Raw genomic sequence first — 20,956 nt, forward strand, 5'->3', positions numbered from 1 at the left:
TCTTGCACTATTGATGGGAATGCAAAGTGGTGCAGCCACTGTGGAAAAGTATGGAGGTTCCTCAAAAAGTTAAAAACATAACTACCCTATGACCCAGTAATTGCACTACTAAGTATTTACCCAACAAATACAAAAATACTGGCCTCCCTGGGTGGCTCAGTCGGTTAAGCATCTGACTCTTGATCTCAGCTCAGATCATGATCTCACAGTCGTGAGTTTGAGCCCCACACTGGGCTCCATGCTGAGCATGAAGCCTACTAAAAAAAAAAAAAAATCCAAAAATACTAATTCAAAGGGATACATGCACCCCAATATTTATAGCAGCATTATCTGCAATAGCCAAATTATGGAAGCAGCCTAAGTGTCCATTGACCGATAAAAAGATAAAAAAGATGTATACACACACACACACACACACACACACACACACACACACAATGGAATATTACTCAGCCATAAAAAAAGAATGGAAACCTTACCATTTGTGACACCATGGATAGAGCTAGAGTGTATTCTGCTAAGTGCAATAAGTCATTCAGAGAAGTACAAACACCTTATGATTTCACTCATATGTGGAACTTAAGAGACAAAACAAATGAGCCCAGGGGAAAAAAAAAGATAAACCAAGAAACAGACTCTTAACTACAGAGCATAAACTGATGGTTACCAGAGGGGACCATCTGTAAATATTCAGGAGCACCCCTTTTAAGCCTAAAAGTGTATTGGCTATTGAGACGGTATTTCCTGTAGAAGGGTGTTCACAAAGAAATGGTCTGTTTGGGAGATACAAATATTTAATTAAAGTTCACAGTATAATATGACCAATTCATGGGGAAAGGGCAGTGAGACCACAGTACATCTCAATGGGTACTGTCTTATTAGAAACTCTCTACTTTATAAGTGAGAAGACTGAGTTCTGAGTTAAAGTGATTTTCCAAAGTCACATGGCTAGTCCATGAGAGAGCTGGGGTCTGAGACCATGCCCTTCCTTTAGGGACAGGCGAACCATGGCCTGGGGGCTAAATTCAGCCTACCACGTGTTTTTGTATGATCCTTGACATAAGACCGTTTTCCACATTTTTAAATGATTGAAAAAAAAATCAAAAGGTATTTTGCAGTACGTGAAAATTGATGAGAAGAACAAAGGCAAGAGAAATGTAGCTAAAATTAAGTCTCCTTACACCCCGCAGCCCACTGATAAATCCCTGAGATGTGCAGAGCATGACCTTCCTCAAGGAATTCACGGCCGCCTTAATGTTGATATTTCATCAAAGACTAAAAGCAGCCTTATCTTAACAATAGGTTGCCCTCCCAGGGGGCTTCTAACGTGCACAAATTCCTTAGAGACCTCTGCTATCGCTAACTCCCGCTAACTAAAAAATATATCATCAGTCACTCCTCATGATCCCAATGCAGCCCCTTCTGCCCATGGGTACTGTCCCTGTGCTATAATTAAAGCACCTTTTTGCACCGAAAATATCTCCAGAATTCTTTCTTGACAGTTGGCTCATGGCCCCACATCAAGATTTATGTGAAATTTAAGTTTCAGTGTCCAGGAATCAAATTTTATGGGTACACAGCTGTGCCTGTTCATGCATATACCATTTGCTCTACGAGGGCAGAAGTGAGTAGTTGCAGCAGAGACTGGCCCTTTGAAAATAAATTTGCCGCCACCTCCTCTACCCCACATGCTGACTGAGGTCAACTGCTGCAGGATGTGTGGGAGCCCTGAGCCCGGAGCTGTACCTCCAAGGGCAGTGCTTTCTTCAAGGGTGGCGAAAGCAGGGGGCCATTCCAGGGAGAGAACGGGAAATGCAGGATGGAATGACGTGTTCTGGAAAGGAAGGAGAAGTCTATGCTGCTGAAGCATAGGGTGTGTGGAGATAACAGGACAAGACGTAGAGCCGGAGAGGTGGGTCAAAGCTGGCTAGCCAATGCCAGGCCACAGAGTTCTGACTGTATCTGTAGTGCGGGGGATATTGATTGATATTGATAGTATTAATATTGATTAAGCTGCAGAGTCACCCAGATTTGTGTGTCAGAGAATAGAATCGCCGTTACCTGCTCATTGTAAATTTCCAGCATACTGAATGTAACCTGTACAGAAAAGAACATAAAGTAAATATTCTTTGGAAAGTCATCTTTGGGGGAAAAAAAAAAAAAAGTAATGTAGGAACAACAAACATTTCCCACAAAGGGAAAGGCTATTATTAAATATACCAGTGCTCTATTTCACATGTCATAAGAGATTCTTGCATAATTTTAATGATCTGGAGGAAGTTATTAATATAAATGAAAAACAGATATACACCTCTGTGTGTGTGAGTGTGTGTCTTTCAATCTCAATTGGAAACAGAAAAAGATTATTTAAAAAAATTTTTAATGTTTTTCTTTGTGAGAGAGAGCACAAGTAGGGGAGGGGCAGAGAGAGAGGGAGACACAGAATCTGAAGCAGCACAGAGCCTGATGTGGGGCTTGAACCCACGAACTGTGAGACCATGACCTGAGCCAAAGTCGGATGCTTAACCGGCTGAGCCACCCAGGTGTGCTAGAAAAAGGTTATTCTTTATTGCTCACCCCCACTCTGAACATATGTACAGAAAGAGGGTGGTTTTTACCCTACTGTGCTTTTGGAATATTGCTGGACAAGCCAGCACCCCTTAAGCGGGAGACTGGAGGGCTCTGAATGGCTCTAGCATAAAGAAAAGGCCCCAAGATACTGACATTTGCCACCACCCCTCTACCAAGGGGAAGACTGGCTTGTGCATTTCATTACCCCATCGTGGGTCTTGCCAGTCATGTCTCCTGTCCCCAGAGCTTCCAACTAACTTGAGTGTCACATGTTTTAAACAAATGGCCTAGGATTAGCAGACCAGGAAAGCCTCCAATATGAGAGAGCAAACAAACTGTAGAAAAAAGGAACTTCAAGAAAGCAGACAATGCATGGAGTAGAAGAAAACACTTTTAAAAGTCCTATAGGGACACCTGGGTGGTTCAGTCGGTTAAGTGTCCAACTTTGGCTCAGGTCATGATCTCATTGTTCGTGAATTTGAGTCCTATGTTGGCCTCTGTGCTGACAACTCAGAACCTGGAGTCTGCTTTGGATTCTGTGTCTCCCTCTCTCTCTACCCCTCCCCTGCTCACACTGTGTCTCCCTCTTTCTCAAAAATAAATAAGCATTAAAAAATATATTTTAAAAAGTCCTATAATTCCTACCATCAGAGAAAGAATTCTATCTATGAAAAAACAGGATGCTATTTAAAAGGAAAAAGAGAGTAAGAATGTTTGTACATTAAACTTGAGGAAAGATAGCCAAAGTGACAATGTAGTGGAAGGGTTGTAAGATAGAGTTGAGGGAATCTTCTAGAATAAAGGGGAAAAAAAAGACCAAGAAGTGGAAAGCAAGAAGTAAAACATTATACAATTAGAACATTAGCACAAGAGGTCCAAAATCCAATTAAGAGGAGTTCTAGAAGGGAGAACAATTATAAAAGAAATAATATAAGAAAAGCTACTCAGAACTGAAGACAAAGATTGCCAGATTGAAAAGGTTCCCCCAAGTGTCCAGCACGATGAATGAAAAATGCTTACACTAAGACACACCAGACCCTCAGGGGTGAAAAGAAGATCCTAAAAGCTGAGAGAGAAGCTGAAAGTAAAAAAAAAAAAAAAAAAAAATTCACGTAGAAAGAATTGGAAACCAGACTGGTACCAGACTTCTCAGCTGCAAAGTTGGAAATCAAAAGAAAATGAATAATGTTGCCAATTATTCTCAGAAATCTGGAATTCTGTTCTGGATACACTTCGATCAGTGTGGGAGGAGGAAAAGGTATTTTCAGTGATGCAAAGATGCAAAGTATACCCGATCCACCTATCCTGAGGAAATTGCAGCAGAAGGAGAGCGTAAGCTAAGAAACAGAAACATGTTGCATTTAGTAGTCCGAGGAGGCAGCAGAGAAGGATGTGGCAATAGAGTTCCAAAATGACACTTTGCAGTGGCCTTGGGGAAATACTGCTCCAAATCACAGCAGGAAAATGGAAGACTCTTGCTGAAGGAGACCCCCATCCCTGACTAATGGAGCTGATAAGTCTTGAATGTATTGGAAATAGGATTAATAGGTAGGTGACAGTGCATTGAGAAAAACCCGCAGAGGGATTTATAGAATACCATACACATACACACATACAAGGCAATTAAAAATTCAAAGAAAAACAAGCCCCACAAATTTTAAAATTAAAAAATTAAAGAATACTTGAAGAAAAACAGTGTAGAAAGGCGTTTATGTATTCCTTGGTTCAGCAGTGACTAATAGTTGCACAGCTAAAATGCTATACACTACTGATTTAACCAAATTTTACGATAACGCAGCGGTTATGTGGCCAAGAAAGCATCGTGGTGTATGGTGTGGGTGTGATGGGGATAAATTCTCTTTTACTGTGGCAAGAAGGTCAACAGCAATTTCAGACATTTTTACTAAGAGGAGAAAAACCAGCATTGTTTGAAAATATGCAGATGGATACCAGGGCAAATGGCGAAGCATGGAAGATGGTAACCTTTGGGCCACGATGGGCAAGGAGGGGAGGAAGAACAGCAAGACGCTGGTGGCTTCCAACAAGGCTGTCAGTGCAATTCTGTACCATCCTTCCATTTAACATGTATGATCTGGGGCGCCTGGGTGGCTCAGTCGGTCAGTTGAGCGTCCAACTCTTGGTTTTGGCTGAGATCATGATCTCACAGTTTGTGAGATCAAGCCCCACATTGGGCTCTGCACTGAGCATGGAGCCTGCTTGGGATTCTCTCTCTTCCTCTCTCTCTCTCTCTCAAAAATAAACATTAAAAAAAAATTAAAAAGTGTACAACCCAATGGTCTTGAGTATATTCACAGAGCTGTGTAACTACCCCCACAACCTAAGAATGTTTTGTCCCCTCCAAAAAGAACCCCATTAACAGTCACTCTCCACTCGACCTTCTCTGTTCCTCTCTGCTCTGCCCCAACCCTAGGCAATCACCAACCCACTTTTTGTCTCTATAGATTTTTCCTATTCTGGCCATTTTATGTGAAGGGAATCAAATGGTATGGTATCTTTTCTGTGTGGCTTTTTTTCCACTCAGCATAATGTTTTCAAGGTTCATCCATTTTTTTTTTTTAATTTTTTTTCCCACGTTTATTTATTTTTGGGACAGAGAGAGACAGAGCATGAACGGGGGAGGGGCAGAGAGAGAGGGAGACACAGAATCGGAAACAGGCTCCAGGCTCTGAGCCATCAGCCCAGAGCCCGACGCGGGGCTCGAACTCACGGACCGCGAGATCGTGACCTGGCTAAAGTCGGACGCCTAACCAACTGCGCCACCCAGGCACCCCAAATCCATTTTTAAATATTGCTTTGTTTTACTTTATTTTAGAGAGCGAGCACATGTGAGTAGAGGTGGGGCAGAGAGAGGGAGAGAGAGAGAATCTCAAGCAGGCTCCATGCCCTGTGCAGAGCCTGATGAGGGGCTCAATCCCACAACCCTGGGATCATGACCTGAACTGATCAAGAGTCGGTTGTTCAACCAACAGAACCACCCAGGTGCCCCAAGTTTCATCCATGTTGTAGCAGGTGCCAGATGCTATAGTTCCTCTTACTGCTGAGTATATTCCATTGTCTGGCCATACTGCCTTGCATTCATCCATTCATCACTTGATGGCCGCTTGGCTTGTTTCCACTTTTTGACCTTTGCAAATACGTCGCTGTGCAACATTCATGTATATGTTTTTTGTGTGGCCGTAGGCCTTTCTTTCCCTTAGGTAATTTGGGTTTTTAAACTATGCTTGTATTACTTTGAAAAAAAATTAATTACAAAATTACTAATATACTATAATGTTGACAGTATTTAAGTGATGAGATTGTGAGCAGTTTCTGTTCTCTGACTTGAACACATTGCTTTTAAAATCAGGAGGAAAATTGAGATAAAAAAAAGATGATGCATTGTTGAATTTTCATGACATAAATTTCACCTGTCACTTAGAGGAAACAAACACAGGCTCTGCTTACAGGTATTTGTAGACAATTTACCGTCATGTTTTAAAGACATTTGTTAATGGTTGCTGTCCATCGTGGTGATGTCACCCACCTTCAGTGAATTTAAAATTCAGTGTGGGCCTTCTATGTTGGGGCAAGTAAGAAACTCTGCTGGGGAAACTGAGAAAGAAAATAAAAGTCCTTATCTAGAAATAAAAATCCATAGGGGCACATGGGTGGCTCAGTCGGTTGAGCGTCTGACTTCAGCTCAGGTCATGATCTCACCGTTCAGGAGTTTGAGTCCCACGTCAGGCTCTGTGCTGACAGCTCGGAGCCTGGAGCCTGCTAGAGATTCTGTGTCTCCCTCTCTCTGCCCCTCCCCTGCTCATGCTCTATCTCTCTCTGTCTCTCAAAAAATGAATAAACATTAAAAAAAATTTTGTAAAGAAATAAAAATCCATAAATGAAGATGAAGACACAGCCACAGCCTTAGCAGAAGAGGGGAGTAAAGGTGACTGTAGGAGAGTCAGTGACGGTCTTGTTGAGCAACCTCAACAATGATAGATCCCTTGTGAGTGTTAGCTTTTAAGACAGCTGCTGCTAGGATATTCAAAATGCCTTTAAAAAATATTTCCTTGGGTTTGCCTCAGGACTAGACAAATTCTATGTTCTCATTATCTGCAACTTGATTTTGTGATCCTGAAAAGATTTTGCTATGGAAAATTAACATTATCCCCCAATAGAGATGCTGATAATTCGGGGCCAGGGATTTCCAAAATGAGAGAAGAAATCCCTCCAAGAAGGGATTTTAAGAGAGTACATACCTGGTATTCCTGATTTCTCTCCCGCTCCTCAATTGCTTGAAAGAGCTCTTCACATACATTTGGAATGATACCCTTGTTTGCGCCAAGCCCAACCATGGAATAGCTTTTTCCAGAGCCAGTTTGGCCATAGGCTAGGAGGGTGGCATTATAGCCTTGCCAAGCGCTGTCCAGAATTCCCCTGCCAAGATCATGGAAAACATCTTTCTGCAAAGAAGATCACAGGCACAGTGTTCAGCTTGGGCTTTTCATGATACTCTCAAAACATAAATATTCTGGTTTTGATGAATTGCTTAATTAGTACCCTATGACCTACTTGAAATAAAATTCTGATGCTATCTTAGAACCAATAAAATAAAGCTGGAAACCAAAAATGAGATTTGGCCATTTGGAAAACACTGATGATCGTGAATCTTCAACTAGCTGGTGTCCATCAATAGCAAATCTGTGCCTCTAACAGCCTTGCCAAAACCTAGCCTTGCTAGGTCATTAAAATTCAGCAATCAGACAAAAATTTCAAGGTGTCAGAGACTAGTCAAAGTGTCTCCTACTTTCTCTTTGTTCTTGACTCCAAACAATAACATCACAAAATCCCTGCACTGATTTCAGTCCTCTGCTGCTGAGCTCTTTTGTGTGTGTGTGTGTGTGTGTGGCCGCAAGACCCAGTGGTTTTGGAGCATTTCTACAACACACATACATACATGGGCACACACTCCCTTTTTAAGTGGGAGACACAGATGCCTGTGCCCACAACTGCTTGAAAGAGAAGATGTGGTCTGGCTCCTTCGTTATCTGGACCATGACCACAGCCAGCAATATTCTCTTATTTGAGGCTGTTTCAAAGAGTACATTCTTCTCTGATCTCTAATATCAATAAAATAATAAGTAAGCTTGGAGTGCCTGGGAGGCTCAGTTGGTTGAGCATCCGACTCTTGTTGTCAGCTGGGGTTATGATCCCAAGTCATGGGATCAAACCCCGTGTCCGGCTCCATGCTGAGTGTGGGGCCTGTTTGGGATTCTCTCTCTTCCTCTGCCCCTACCCTGCTAATGCACACATGGATGTGCACTCTCTCTCTCTCAAACAAAAAAAAAAATAGTAAGTTTTACATGATCCCTCCATTGCAGTAGGTACATTTGTATAATTTATATAATTTTTACGTCTGGGAAAGATGCACATACCAACATAGTATGATTTATATGTGGACAATAGACAGGAACTGATTTTCTCATACTGTTCATTTCTCATAAGAAAGGAATACAAATTATTACACTACAACATTTAGGGGAGCTTCAGGCCTAAGATGTAGAATTTGGCCAGTGGTTTATGAAATCATTGTAATTATACTTTTCCCAGAGAAATGTGTTCTTACAAAGGGTATCTACTCTATACCTTAAGAGCGATTAGCTAAACCTAAGGAGCACCTACTAAGCTTAGTAAAGTAACTAGTTTTGGAGTTAGAATTACATTTCTAATTTCTTCCTACCCACCATCCTATCATCAAATATACGAGGCATTGTCCTACACTACGGTGTGTGAAACAGTAATTCTGCGATCTCGTAACAGGTGGCCAAAAAAGCTCGATGGTGGTCCTCATCCCCAAGTGAATTCTTTACAGCACAATTCCTGCAGTCTTTTAAAACTATCTTTTCAAAAATCGAGATGTAATTGATATATAACATTATATTAGGTTCAGGTGAACAACATATGATATTTGTACATATTGTGAACTGATTACCAGAATTAGTCTTCTTGATAATAGCCATTCTACCTGGTGTGAGGAGATGTCTCGCCGTGGTTTTGATTTGCATTTCCTGATGATGAGTGACATTAAGCATCTTTTCTTGTACCTGTTGGCTATTTGCATATCTTCTTTGGAGAAACTGTCTATTCATTTTCTCTGCCCATTTTTTAATTGGGTTGTTTGCTGTTGTTGTTATTGTTGTTGTTGTTATTTGCTATTGACTTGTATAAGTTCTTTATCTATTTTGGATATGAACCAGATATATGATGTGCAAATATTTTCTTCCATTTTGTATGTTGCCCTTTCATTTTGCTGATGATTTCCTTATGTACAGAAGCCTTTTTGGTCTGACATAGTCCCACTTACTTACTTTTGTTTTTGTTATTAAATCCAAAACATCATTTCCAAGACTGATATGTAGAAGCTTACCACCTATGTTGCCTCTGAGAAATTTTGTGGGTTTTGCCCTTATGTTCAAGTTTTTAATACATTTCAAGTTAATTTTTGTGAATGGTGTGATGTGGGGGTCCAGTTTCATTCTTTTGCATGTGACTGTCCAGTTTTCCCAAAACCATTTATTGAAAACACTGTCCTTTCCTCTGTCGTCTATGTTTGGCTCCTTTGTCATAGATTAATTGACTATATACACATGGGTTTATTTCTGGGCTCTCTGTTCCATTCCACTGATCTATGTGTGGTTTTATGCCAGTGCCATACTGTTTTGATTGCCATAGCTCTGTAATATAGTTTGAATCAGGGAGTGTAATGCCTCCTGCTTTGTCCTTTCTCAAGGCTGCTCTATTTGGAGATTTTGTGGTTTCACACATATTTTAGGATTGTTTATTCTATTTCTGTGAAAAACGCCACTGGAATTTTGATGAGGATTGCATTGAATCTGTAGATTGCTATGGATAGTGTGGAAATTTAACAATATTAATTCTTTCAAGCCATGAGCACAGAATATCTTTTCATTTATTTGTGTCTTCTTCAATTTCTTTCATCAGTGTCATCATTTTATGTACAGGTACATATTACGTACAGGTCTTTTACCTCCTTTGTTAAATGTATTACTTGGTATCTTATTGTTTTTGGAAAAAACTCAAAACAGAATTGACACACATTATATTCATCCATTTAAAATATGCCATTTTAGGGGCACGTGGGTGGCTCAGTTGGTTAAGCATGCAACTCTTGATTTCAGCTCACATCATGATCTCATGGTTCATGAGTTCTAACCCTGCATCAGGTTGTGTGCTGATAGTGTAGAGCTTGCTTGGGATTCCCTCTCTTCCCTCTCTTTCTATCAATTTTTTTATCTTTTCAAAGAAGCAGCTCTTAGTTTCATAGATATTTTCTATTTTATAAGCATCTATTTCATTTATTTTGGCTCTGATCTTTATTATTTTCTCCCTTCTACTAAATTTGGCTTTTGTTTTTTCTGTTTATAATTCCTTTAGGAGTAAGGTTAGGTTGTTGAAGATTTTTCTTGTCTCTTGAGGCAGGCCTCTATCACTATTACAATAATAAACTTCCCTCTTTTTTAAAAAAAATTTTTAAATGTTTTATTTTTTGAGAGAGAGACAGACAGAGCATGAGCAGGGGAGGGGCAGAGAGAGAAAAGAGATACAGAATCCAGAGCAGGATCCAAGCACTCAGCTATCAGCACAGAGCCTGATGTGGGGCTTGAACCCATGAGCACGAGATCATGACCTGAGCCAAAGTCAGACGCTCAACCCACTGAGACACCCAGGTGCCCCTAAGTTTTTTTTTTTAATGTTTATTTATTTGAGAGAGCGCGCACGCGCGCGCGCACACACACACACACACACACACACACACACACACACACACACGGGGGAGGGGCATAGAGGGAGACACAGAATCTGAAACAGGCTCCAGACTCCTAGATGTAAGCACAGAGCCCGATGCGGGACTCGAGCCCACAAACCATGAGATCATGACCTAAACTGAAGTCAGATGCTCAACTGACTGAGCCACCCAGGTGCCCCTAAATTCCTCTTAGAACTGCTTTTGCTGCATCCCAAAGATTTTGAACCATTGTGTTTCCATTTTGATTTCTTACCATGTATTTTTTAATTGCCGCTTTGCTGTCCTTTGTTTTGACCCATTGGTTGTTTAGTGTCCACATGTTGGTGTTTTCTCCAGTTTTACTCTTGTAATTGATTTCTAGTTTCATACTCTTGTGGTGAGAAAAGATGCTTGATGTGATTTCAAACTCCTTAAGTTTACTGATGTTTGTTTTGTGGCCTAACATGCACTCTACCCAGGGGAAGGTTCCATGTACACCCAAAAAGAATTTGTATTCTGCTGTTCTTGGATGGGATGTTCTGTATGTATCTGTGAGATTCATCTGATCCCATGTGTCACTCAAAGCCACTGTTTCCTTGTTGATTACTGTCTGGATGACCTATCCACTGACATAAGTGGGGTGTTAAAGTCCCCTCCTATTATTGTATTGCTGTCAATTTCTCCCTTTATGTCTGTTAATATTGTCTTTATATATTTAGGTGCGCCTATGTTGGGTGCAGACAGATTTACAACTGTTATAGCCTCTTGTTGGATTGTTTGTTTTATCATTATAGAATGACTTTCTTTGTCTCTTCTTAGAGTATTTGTTTTAAAGTCTATTTTGTCTGATATAAATATTGTTACTTTGACTTTTTTTTCCCCACTTCCATTTGCATGGCATATTTTTTCCATCTTTTTGTTTTCAGTCTCTTTGTGTCCTTGGGCCTAAAGTGGGGTCTCTTGTAGGCAACATATACATGGGTCTTGTTTTTTCACCCAGTCATCCTATGTCTTTTGATTGGAACATTTAGTCCATTTACATTTAAAGTAATTATTTTTTTTAATGCTTATTTATTTATTTTGAGAGACAGAATGAGTACACAAGTGGGGGAGGAACAGAGGGAGAGGGAGAGACAGAATCCCAAGCAGTTTCCACAGTCACTGCGGAGCCTGACACAGGGCTTGAACTCACGAACTATGAGATCATGACCTGAGCCAAAAATCAAGCGCGGGTGGGGGAGGGGCAGAGAGAGAGGGAGACACAGAATCAGAAGCAGGCTCCAGGCTCTGAGCTGTCAGTACAGAGCCCAATGAGGGGCCCGAACTCACAAACCATGAGATCAAGACCTGAGCCGAAGTCAGTCGCTCAACCGACTAAGCCACCCAGACACCCCAGCCACTTTTGTTTTTTAACTTTTATACGGGCCTTACAAGTAATTGATCTACTACCTTTATTATTCATTTGCTTTTACCAGTGAAAATTTTCCTTTCATAATTTTCTTACTTCTATATATGGCCTTTTCTTTTCCACTTAAAGAAGTCTTCTTAACATTTCTTATAAGGCTGGTTAAGTGCTGATGAACTTTTTTAATTTTTAATTTTTGCCTGGAAAACTATCTCTTCTTCAGTTCTAAATGATAATCCTCCCAGGTAGAGTATTCTTGGTTGTAGGTTTTTTTTTTCTTTCTGCACTTTCCTTTCTGCCACTCACTTCTGTCCTGCCAAGTTTCTGCTGAAAAATCAGCTGATAGGCTTATGGGGGTTTCCCTTGTATATAACCACTTGCTTTTCTCTTGCTGTTCTTTAGATTCTTTATCATTAATTTTTGACATTTTAATTATTGTCTTGGTGTGGACTTCCTTGGGTTCATCTTTGTTATGTGGAAGTATGTTCCATCTATCCCTAATTTCTTGAGGGTTTTTATTAAGAATGGATGCTGTATTTTACCAAATGCTTTCTCTGCATCTGTTGAGAGGATCGTATATTTCTTATCCTTTCCTTTATTAATGTAGTGTATCATGTTGATTAATTTGCAAATATTGAGCCAACCTGCAGCCCAGGAATAAATCCCTTTTGATTATGGTGAATAATTATTTTAATGTACTGTTGGATTCAATTTGCTGGTATCTTGTTGGGAATTTTGACATTTATGTTCATCAGGGATATTGGTTTCTAATTTTCCTTTTTAGTGGGGTCTTTGTCTGGTTTTGGAATCAAGGTAATGCTGGCCTCATAAAATGAGTTTGGAAGTTTTCCTTCCATTTCTATTTTTTGGAACAGTTTCAGAAGAATAGGTATTAACTTTCCTTTAAATGTCTGGTAGAAATGGAAGCCATCTGGCCCTGGACTTTTGTTTGTTGGGATATTTTTGATTACTGTTTCAATTTCTTTGCTGGTTATGGGTCTGTTCAAATTTTCTATTTCTTCCTGTTTCAGTTTGGTAGTTTATCTGTTTCTAGTAATTTATCCATCTCTTCCAGATTGCCCAATTTGTTGGCATATAATTTTTCATAATATTCTCTTATAATTGTTTGTATTTCTGAGGTATTCTGATCTCTCCCCTTTCATTTGTAATTATATTTATTTGGGTTCTTTCTTTTTTCTTTTTGATAGTCTTACTAGAGGTTTATCAATCTTATTAATTCTTTTAAAGAACCAGCTCTTAGTTTTGTAGATCTGTTCTACTACTGGATGTTTTTTGTTTCTATGTTATTTACTCCTGCTCTAGTCTTTATTATTTCCCTTCTTCTCCTGGCTTCAGGCTTTATTTTCTGTTCCTTTTCTAGCTCCCTTAGGTGTAAGGTTAGGTTGTGTATTTGAGATCGTTCTTGCTTCTTGAGGTAGACCTGTATTGCAATATACTTCCCTCTTAGGAATGCCTTTGCTGTATCCCAAAGGTCATGGACTGTCATGTTTTCATTTTCATTTTCTTTCATGTATTTTTTTATTTTTTCTTTTAATTTCCTGACAAATCCATTCATTTTTTAGTAGGATGTTCTCTTTTTTTTATTGTTTGTTTGTTTATTCATTCATTCATTCATTCCTTTAGAGAGTGGGGGAGGGGCATAGAATAAGAAAGAGAGCAAATCCTGAGCAGGCTCCACACTGTCAGCACAGAGCATGACATTGGGCTCAATCTCATGAATGGTGAGATCATGACCTGAACCAAAATCAAGAGTCAGATGCTTAATTAACTGAGCCACCCACGTGCCCCAATTTAGTAGGATGTTCTTTAACCTTCATGTATTTGTGTTCTTTCCAAGTTTTTTTTCTTGTGGTTGACTTCAAGTTTTATAGTGTTTTGGTCTGAAAATATGCATGGTATGATCTCAGTCTTTTTGTCCTTGTTGAGGGTTGGTTTGTGACCCAGTATGTGATCTGTTCTGGAGAATATTCTGTGTACACTCGAAAAGAATGTATATTCTGCTGCTTTAGGTTGGAATGTTCTGAATATATCTGTTAAGTCCATCTGGTATAGTGTGTCATTCAAAGCCATTGTTTCCTTGTTGATTTTCTGCTCAGATGATCTGCCCATTGTTGTAAGTGGGATGTTAAAGTCCCCTACTATTATTGTATTATTATCAATGAGTTTCTTTATGTTTGTTAGTAATTGATTTATATATTTGGGGGCACAAATATGCCCATGTTGGGGGTGTAAATATTTACAATTGTAAGATCTTCTCGTTGGATAGACCCCTTTATTATGAGATAGGGCCTTTCTTTATTTCTTGTTACTGTCTTTTTAAAAAAAAATCTAGTTTGGCTTTCTTTTGGCATCCATTAGCATGATAGATGGTTCTCCATCCCCTCACTTTAGTTTGCTAATGTCTTTGGGTCTAAAATGAGTCTCCTGTAGGCAGCACGTAGATGGGTCTTCACACCCTATGTCTTTTGACTGGAGCATTTTGTCCACTTACATTCAGGGTGATTATTGAAAGATATGAGTTTAGTGCCATTGTGTTACCTATAAAGCTGGTGTTTCTAGTGATGTTCTCTATTTATTGCTAGTCTTTGTTGTTTTTGGCCTTTACCTCCCCTCCCCCCCAACTCAGAGAGTCCCCCTTAATATTTCTTGCAGGGCTGGTTTAGTGGTTATGAACTCCATTAGTTTTTATTTGGCTGAGAGACTGTTTATCTCTCCTTTTATTCTGAATGACAGCCTTGCTGGATAATGTATTCTTGACTGCATATTTTTCCCTTTCAGCACATTGAATATATCCTGCCATTCCCTTCTGGCCTGCCAAGTTTCTGTGGACAGATCTGCTGCGAACCTGATCTGTCTTCCTTTGTAGGTTAAGGCCTTTTTTCCCCCTTGATGCTTTCAGGATTCTTTCCTTGTCTGTGTATTTTGTAAAATTGACTATGATATGCCTTGGTGTTGGCTGGCTTTTGTTGAATTTAATGGGAGTTATCTGTGCTTTGTGGATTTTGATGTCTTTGTCCTTCCTCAGGTTAGGGAACTTTTCAGCTATGATTTACTCACATAAACCTTCTGCCCCTTTTTCTCTCTCTTCATCTTCTTGGACTCCTATGATTCAAATGTTATTCTGTTTTAATAAGTCACTGAGGTCCAACTGTGATCCATTACCTTTGTTTCCCGCTTCTTTTTAGCTTCATTATTTTCCATAATTTTATCTTCTGTATCACTAATGTGTTCCTCTGCTTCATCCATCCTCGCTGTTAAGGTATCCATTCAGGTTTGCATCTTGGTTATAACATTTTTAATTTCAGCCTGACAAGATTTTAGGTCTTTTATCTCTAAAGGATTCTGTAATGTCTTCTACGCTTTTTCTCAAGCCCAGCTAGAATCCTTATAATTGTTGTTCTAAATTCTAGTTCAGACATCTTACTTATATCTGTATTAATTAAATTGCTGGCTTTCATTTTGGAGGGAAAAAAGAAAAAGAAAAAAATAATAAAATAAAATTTAAATTAAAAAAATTTCTTAAAATAATAAAGGAAGATAGGTCGTAGATGTGTTTTGGGCTGCATGGTAAGAGAAACTTGATAGAAAAAATAAAGATAAAATTTTTTGGAAAAATTTGCTTTCTGTATTCAAGAAAAAACAAAACCAGAAGCAAAAACAAAAAAAAATCCCAAAGGAAGCTAGATTTCTGTTTCCTCTAGAGTTGAAGCTTTGCAGCAGTCTACCGTCAGTAGACTTAGGGTGTGGAAGGGGTTTGTGCTGGTCTTCTGTGCGGTTGGTTGGGGGGCTGCTGCTCTGATTCTCAGGTCAACTTGCCCTAGTGGAGATGTGTTTGGAGGGCGCAGCGGGTAGGGCTAGGTGAAATGGCTCCATTCTCCATTTGGTGGTGCTGTTTAGCTCACTGGGGTGGATCTGTGTGAGTGAGCTGGGGTGAAAATGGCTTCACTCTGGTATCTGGTCTGCAGACTGGGAAGTTCACACCCTTGTAGACATGCACGATCCATCACTCCACCTGTGTCTCCCACTTCCATCAGCTCCCTGCCTTCCCCTTCTCTGTGTCCTAGCTGTCCACCTACTAGATGGTGCCTCCCTCCAGAGTTTTATCTCAGGCATGGCTATATTTCAAAACCCCACACTTCAGAGACCACCCCCCCCCCCCCCCCCCGCCTCTGCTTGGGCCCATGCTGATCCTCTAGGGGTGGGTTTTGCCATACCATGGTGCATACCACCTTGTCCCAGGAAATAGTCACATGACCGCACATAGTCAATAGAGCCATGACCCATGGCTCTGAGCCAGTGGCAGTGGCTCAGAGTTTATGGTAAGGTGCCAGGTTTGCTGCCCTTAGCTGGAGTCTTTGTATACTGGTGAATGGGGCAGCTTGATTGTGCCCACCTGGTCTTGCCTATGGAGAGGCCCTATGGCCTCTACCAAATGCACACCAAGTGGAACTGCTTCTCCCTGGGTGACCCAGGGGATCATCAGATGATGCTGCCCACTCCCTTTTCTGCCCTGCTACCTCTCTGGAGTACTGCCGAGCACTGACCTCTGAAACTTCAGACTCTGTGTTCCACTGTTTATAGAAAACTGGTGGTATAGAAACCCTCTCCTTTTTCCCCACCAATGGTTTTGGGGGAGTTTTCTTATGGAATTCCCTGTGCCTGTTTTCATTCATTCTTTTTTTTTTTTTTCTTCACTCTTAGCTCAGCTCTCTGTGATCAGGGATCCTTACCCCTGCAGCACCCACCGGCTCTTTTCTCCCACAAATCAACTCTCCACAGTTCCTACGTTTTTTTTTGTTTGTAGACTTTTGTACTTTTTGTTTGTACTTTTTTTGTTTGCACCTTTTTTGTTTGTACTTTTTTTCTGTTTGTAGATGTGTAACCTTGTTCTCTAAGACTTCTGATCGATTTCTTGGGTGTTTAGAACGATTTGATATTTATCTAGCTGGTCGGGGGAGGAAGCAAGTTTAGGGTCACCCTAATCCTCCACCATCTTTACCCTCTCTTCAGGGAAGTTTGATTTCCAGGAAGTTCTCTCCTATTTTAAGTTTACTGAGAGTTTTAATTCTGATTGGGTGTTGAATTTTGTCAAATGCTTTTTCTGCATCTGACCCTATATTCCCCCCCGTATTGTGTTCTTATGATGAATTACCTTGCTATTCAAATGTTTAGCCAGTCTTAAATTACCAGGAAAAGTCCCACTTGATTGATTTTATATATAGATACACCCTTTGTACCTTTTGCACCATATATATATATATATATATATATATATATATATATATATATATATATATATAGTTTTTTAAATCTTTTGTTGGATTCTATTCACTGAAATTTTGTGAATTTTTGTGTCTGTCTTCATGATAGACATTGCAGTGTTTTTGTAATCTTTGGCTGTTTTTGGTGTAATATTGTCTTCAAAATATGAATGTTCCATCTTCTGTCAGCTCTAAGATTTTTTTTAAAGATTTCTCATTATTTCTTCCTTTGGTAGAATTCACAGGAAAGGCATCTTGGCCTAGAATTTTCTTTGTTAGAAGGTTTTAACCATAAATTCAATTTCTTGAGGGCTATTTGAATTATCTGTTTTTGTGTGACCTTTGGTGGCTTGTATCATTTCATCTAACTTGTTGAATGTATCAGCAATAAGTTTTTCACAGTAGTCCCATTTTTTTAAATGTCTGTAAGATTTGTTGTGATGACTCTCTTTCATTTCTCATCTTGGTACTGTTATGTTTTTTTCTTAACCAATTGGGGTAGAGGTTCAATTTTATTCATCTTTTAAAAAAAATTTTTTTTAACATTTATTTATTTTTGAGACAGAGAGACAGAGCATGAACGGGGGAGGGTCAGAGAGAGAGGAAGACACAGAATCTGAAACAGGCTCCAGGCTCTGAGCCATCAGCACAGAGCCTGACGCGGGGCTTGAACTCATGAACCGCGAGATCATGACCTGAGCCGAAGTCGGACGCTTAACCAACTGAGCCACCCAGGCGCCCCTTATTCATCTTTTGAAAGAATTAGCTTTGACAAAGTTCATAGACTTTTCCTATTATTTTAATGTTTTGCATAATTACTGTTTTTATCCTTATTTCTTCCTCTGCTTGCTTTGTGTTTAATTTGCTCTTCTTTTTCTAAATTCTTAGGTGGAAGACTCAAGATTGTGCTTCTCTAATAACTTAATACTATAAAATTTTTCTAAGCCCTGTGGTAGCTGTGTTCCACAAACTTTGATAAATTTTTAAATTTTTATTCAGTTTTTTAAAATGTTTATTTATTTTTGAGAAAGAGAGACACAGAGTGCGAGTGGGGAGGGGCAGAGAGAGAGGGGGACACAGAATCCAAAGTGAGCTCCAGGTTCTGAGCTGTCAGCACAGAGCCCCGTTGCGGGGCTTGAACTCACAAATGGTAAGATCAGACCTGAGCCAAAGTCGGACACTCAACCGACTGAGCCACCCAGGCACCCCTTAAATTTTTATTCAAAGTATTTACTAATTTGTGGTTTATTCCTTGATCTATGAATTAGTTAAATTTTTTTTTTTAATGTTTGTTTTTGAGGGAGAGCATGTGAGCAGGGAAGGGCGGAGAGAGAGAGAATCCCAAGTAGGCTCCATGCTGTCAGCACAGAACCCGATGTGGGGCTCAAATTCATGGACTGTGAGATGATGACCTGAGCCTAAAATCAATAGTGGGACGCTTAACCAACTGAGCCACCCAGGCACCCCATAATGGAATGTTTTCTTAATGAATTATCATTATAGAATGTTTCTTGTTCGAAGTCTACTTTATGTGATATAGTAGTTTTCTCTGTAGTTTTCTTTTCATAGTGTTTACATGGTAGTATCTATTTTTAAGTTGGGTTTCGACAGACAGATGTAGTTGGATCTGGTTTTTCCTATCAAATCTGATCATCTTTTGGTTGGCATGTTTATTTACATTTGGTGTAATAACTAATATGGCTGGCATTAAGTCTACCATCTTGCTATTCTAGTTATCCCATCTCCTTTTAACTTTTCCCCACTTTTCCTGCCTTGTTTTGAATGCTTCATGATCCCATTTCCCCACAACTGACTGATTAGTTGTAATTCTGTTTGATTTTTTTATTGATTTTTACTGATTTATCTAGGATGGTTGTTCTCAAAGTGCACTCGAGGGGCCATGAGGCCCTTTCAGTGAGTTTGTGAAGTCAGAGCTACTTGATAGAGGCTATTTTTAGGAGTGGTTTAATAAATCTGCAAGCTTTCAGCTGTCTTTGAAAGACAACTAGGCAGACAAGAATGGAGAGAAAAGTTTTGGGGGAAATAAACAGAGTCTCAGTGACCTGTGGGGCAAGGGCGATCGAAATCACAGAAGGAATAAGGTGGGCGGCGGCGGGCAAAGAGATTTGAAAAAATGAGAGTTGCAAGTGTTCCAAATTTGATGGAAACTATACACACCCAGATCCAAGAAACTAATGAGCTTTGTCCAGATTGAAATGACCACCTCTCCATTGTACCCCATCATAACCCATATTCCTGTCACAGAACCTGTAACATTTTTTAATGCACCATAAGTCTCCCCATACCAAATTGTGGGCAACTTTATTATGGAATAATGCAAAGCACACGATAAATACTTGATATAACAAGGGTTCTTAAATGCTGAGTGCATCACATATTTTGCTTATTTTATCTCAGGCAAAATATAACTGATGCTTCTTTTTCAAAATATGCCAATATGTTGGGAAATCAATTGATTTGAGTGCCTAAAAATTATTTAGACAATAGCTGCACTTTTGGACCCCATGTTTAGCATGAAAAAGGAATTAATTTAAAATCAACTCTCAAATGGAAGTATATATCGTACCATGCTTGTATTACAAAATTGTACTGTCCTATTAACATTTTATTTAAAAACAAACAAACTTCCTTTGAAGTTGTGTTTTAAAGCAATTTACCTGGCTTGCAAATGTACTGCTAGGATCAGTTGAAATAAACACACCATCTTTATCCTTTTGAAATCCATCGTGAGACCAATAGGCCAGGTCAAAAGTAAACGTCTTCCTATGTTCTGGATTCTTAGGGTCTTGTATGGTTGTGGTGGTTCTGGAATGCATGGAAATCACACATTTGCTCCCAGAATTCTTCTCTCTCTACAGTCAAATTACAAATTCGGTCAATCATTGTAGTATCTCTTTGTCTTCCAAGCTGTTTTGCAAGTCTTTATACACACCTTGTAAAAAATTAAGGCAGGAACTTACCATCGATTCATTTTGTTCTCTGTGTGTGTGTTTTAACATTGGTGAAGTGTTTTGTTATAAATGCCATTTGAACTTGTGTATTTAAATAAGTGCCAGTTCACAATCCTAATTTTGAGAAAGGGGTTCTTCTCGGTGTTATTCTTAGCAGCCGTTATGACAAACAGTGACTCTTTCACTCAGAATTTTTGAGTCTTATCTCTAGTCATATTAATTTTCTGAGAGTAGCCTAACACCCAACTATACTAATGGCGATAACGATAGCAACAGAGAGCTTCTTCCCTGTTTCACGCGCCAGTGAGACTGGTGAAAATCATTAAAGAAAAAATGAAAATGGAAAAACAACCATTTCAAGACTCTGGTAATGGTCCTAAGGGCAAACAGCCAATGACAAAACATCTATTCAAAGGAATTGTATCAAAATTGTTAAGGTGGAGTCTGGTGTGTGAAGCGAGACCATGCCTTCTTCCCCCTGCCTGCTGAGCCAGATGGAGACTCCACTCCAGACTGCTGGAGCCCCGACCACAAGGCTCCCTCTCCCCCCAGATTCCAGTCGCAGGGCTTTCTTCCCGGCAGGAGCAGGATATCAGCATTTCACGTCCTGCCCTCATCTGCCTGTTGCGGAGGCTAAGTGTGGGGAGGGTCTTGGTGAGAGGTGGGATGCCTTCTTGCACCCAGTGCCCACGCATGCAGGGAGGCTCCACTTTGTTACGTCATGCTGAGAATACAAGGGTGCTGGCTGTCCTTGCCCCGGCCCGAAGTGGTGGTCCCATGCCAGGGGGGGGATCAGCTGAGGATCTCAGACTGCTGTCCCACATTCCTCACGTGCTGGGGCTTCCAAAACGGAAGCTGCTTGTTCCCACCTCCAGACCCAGAGCCCAGCGTTAGACACGCTGCCTAGGGGGATAGCAACTCC

The 20,956-nt window shown here is 40.0% G+C and overlaps 1 protein-coding gene across 1 annotated transcript in view; it reads right to left on the reverse strand.

The window, feature by feature from the left end:
• The window catches only part of LOC123586588 (kinesin-like protein KIF28P), a 78,918-nt gene that overhangs the window by 56,134 nt on the left and 1,828 nt on the right, over window positions 1-20,956 (reverse strand). The window contains exons 2-4 of the mRNA XM_045455813.1: window positions 19,741-19,935; window positions 6,828-7,031; window positions 2,062-2,097 (exon numbers count right to left, since the gene is read on the reverse strand). Coding sequence (XP_045311769.1) covers window positions 2,062-2,097; window positions 6,828-7,031; window positions 19,741-19,935 — 435 coding nt within the window. The remainder of the gene's footprint in view (window positions 1-2,061; window positions 2,098-6,827; window positions 7,032-19,740; window positions 19,936-20,956) is intronic.

This window comes from Leopardus geoffroyi, chromosome C3 (genome assembly GCF_018350155.1).
Source record: "Leopardus geoffroyi isolate Oge1 chromosome C3, O.geoffroyi_Oge1_pat1.0, whole genome shotgun sequence".
Taxonomy (NCBI): domain Eukaryota; kingdom Metazoa; phylum Chordata; class Mammalia; order Carnivora; family Felidae; genus Leopardus; species Leopardus geoffroyi.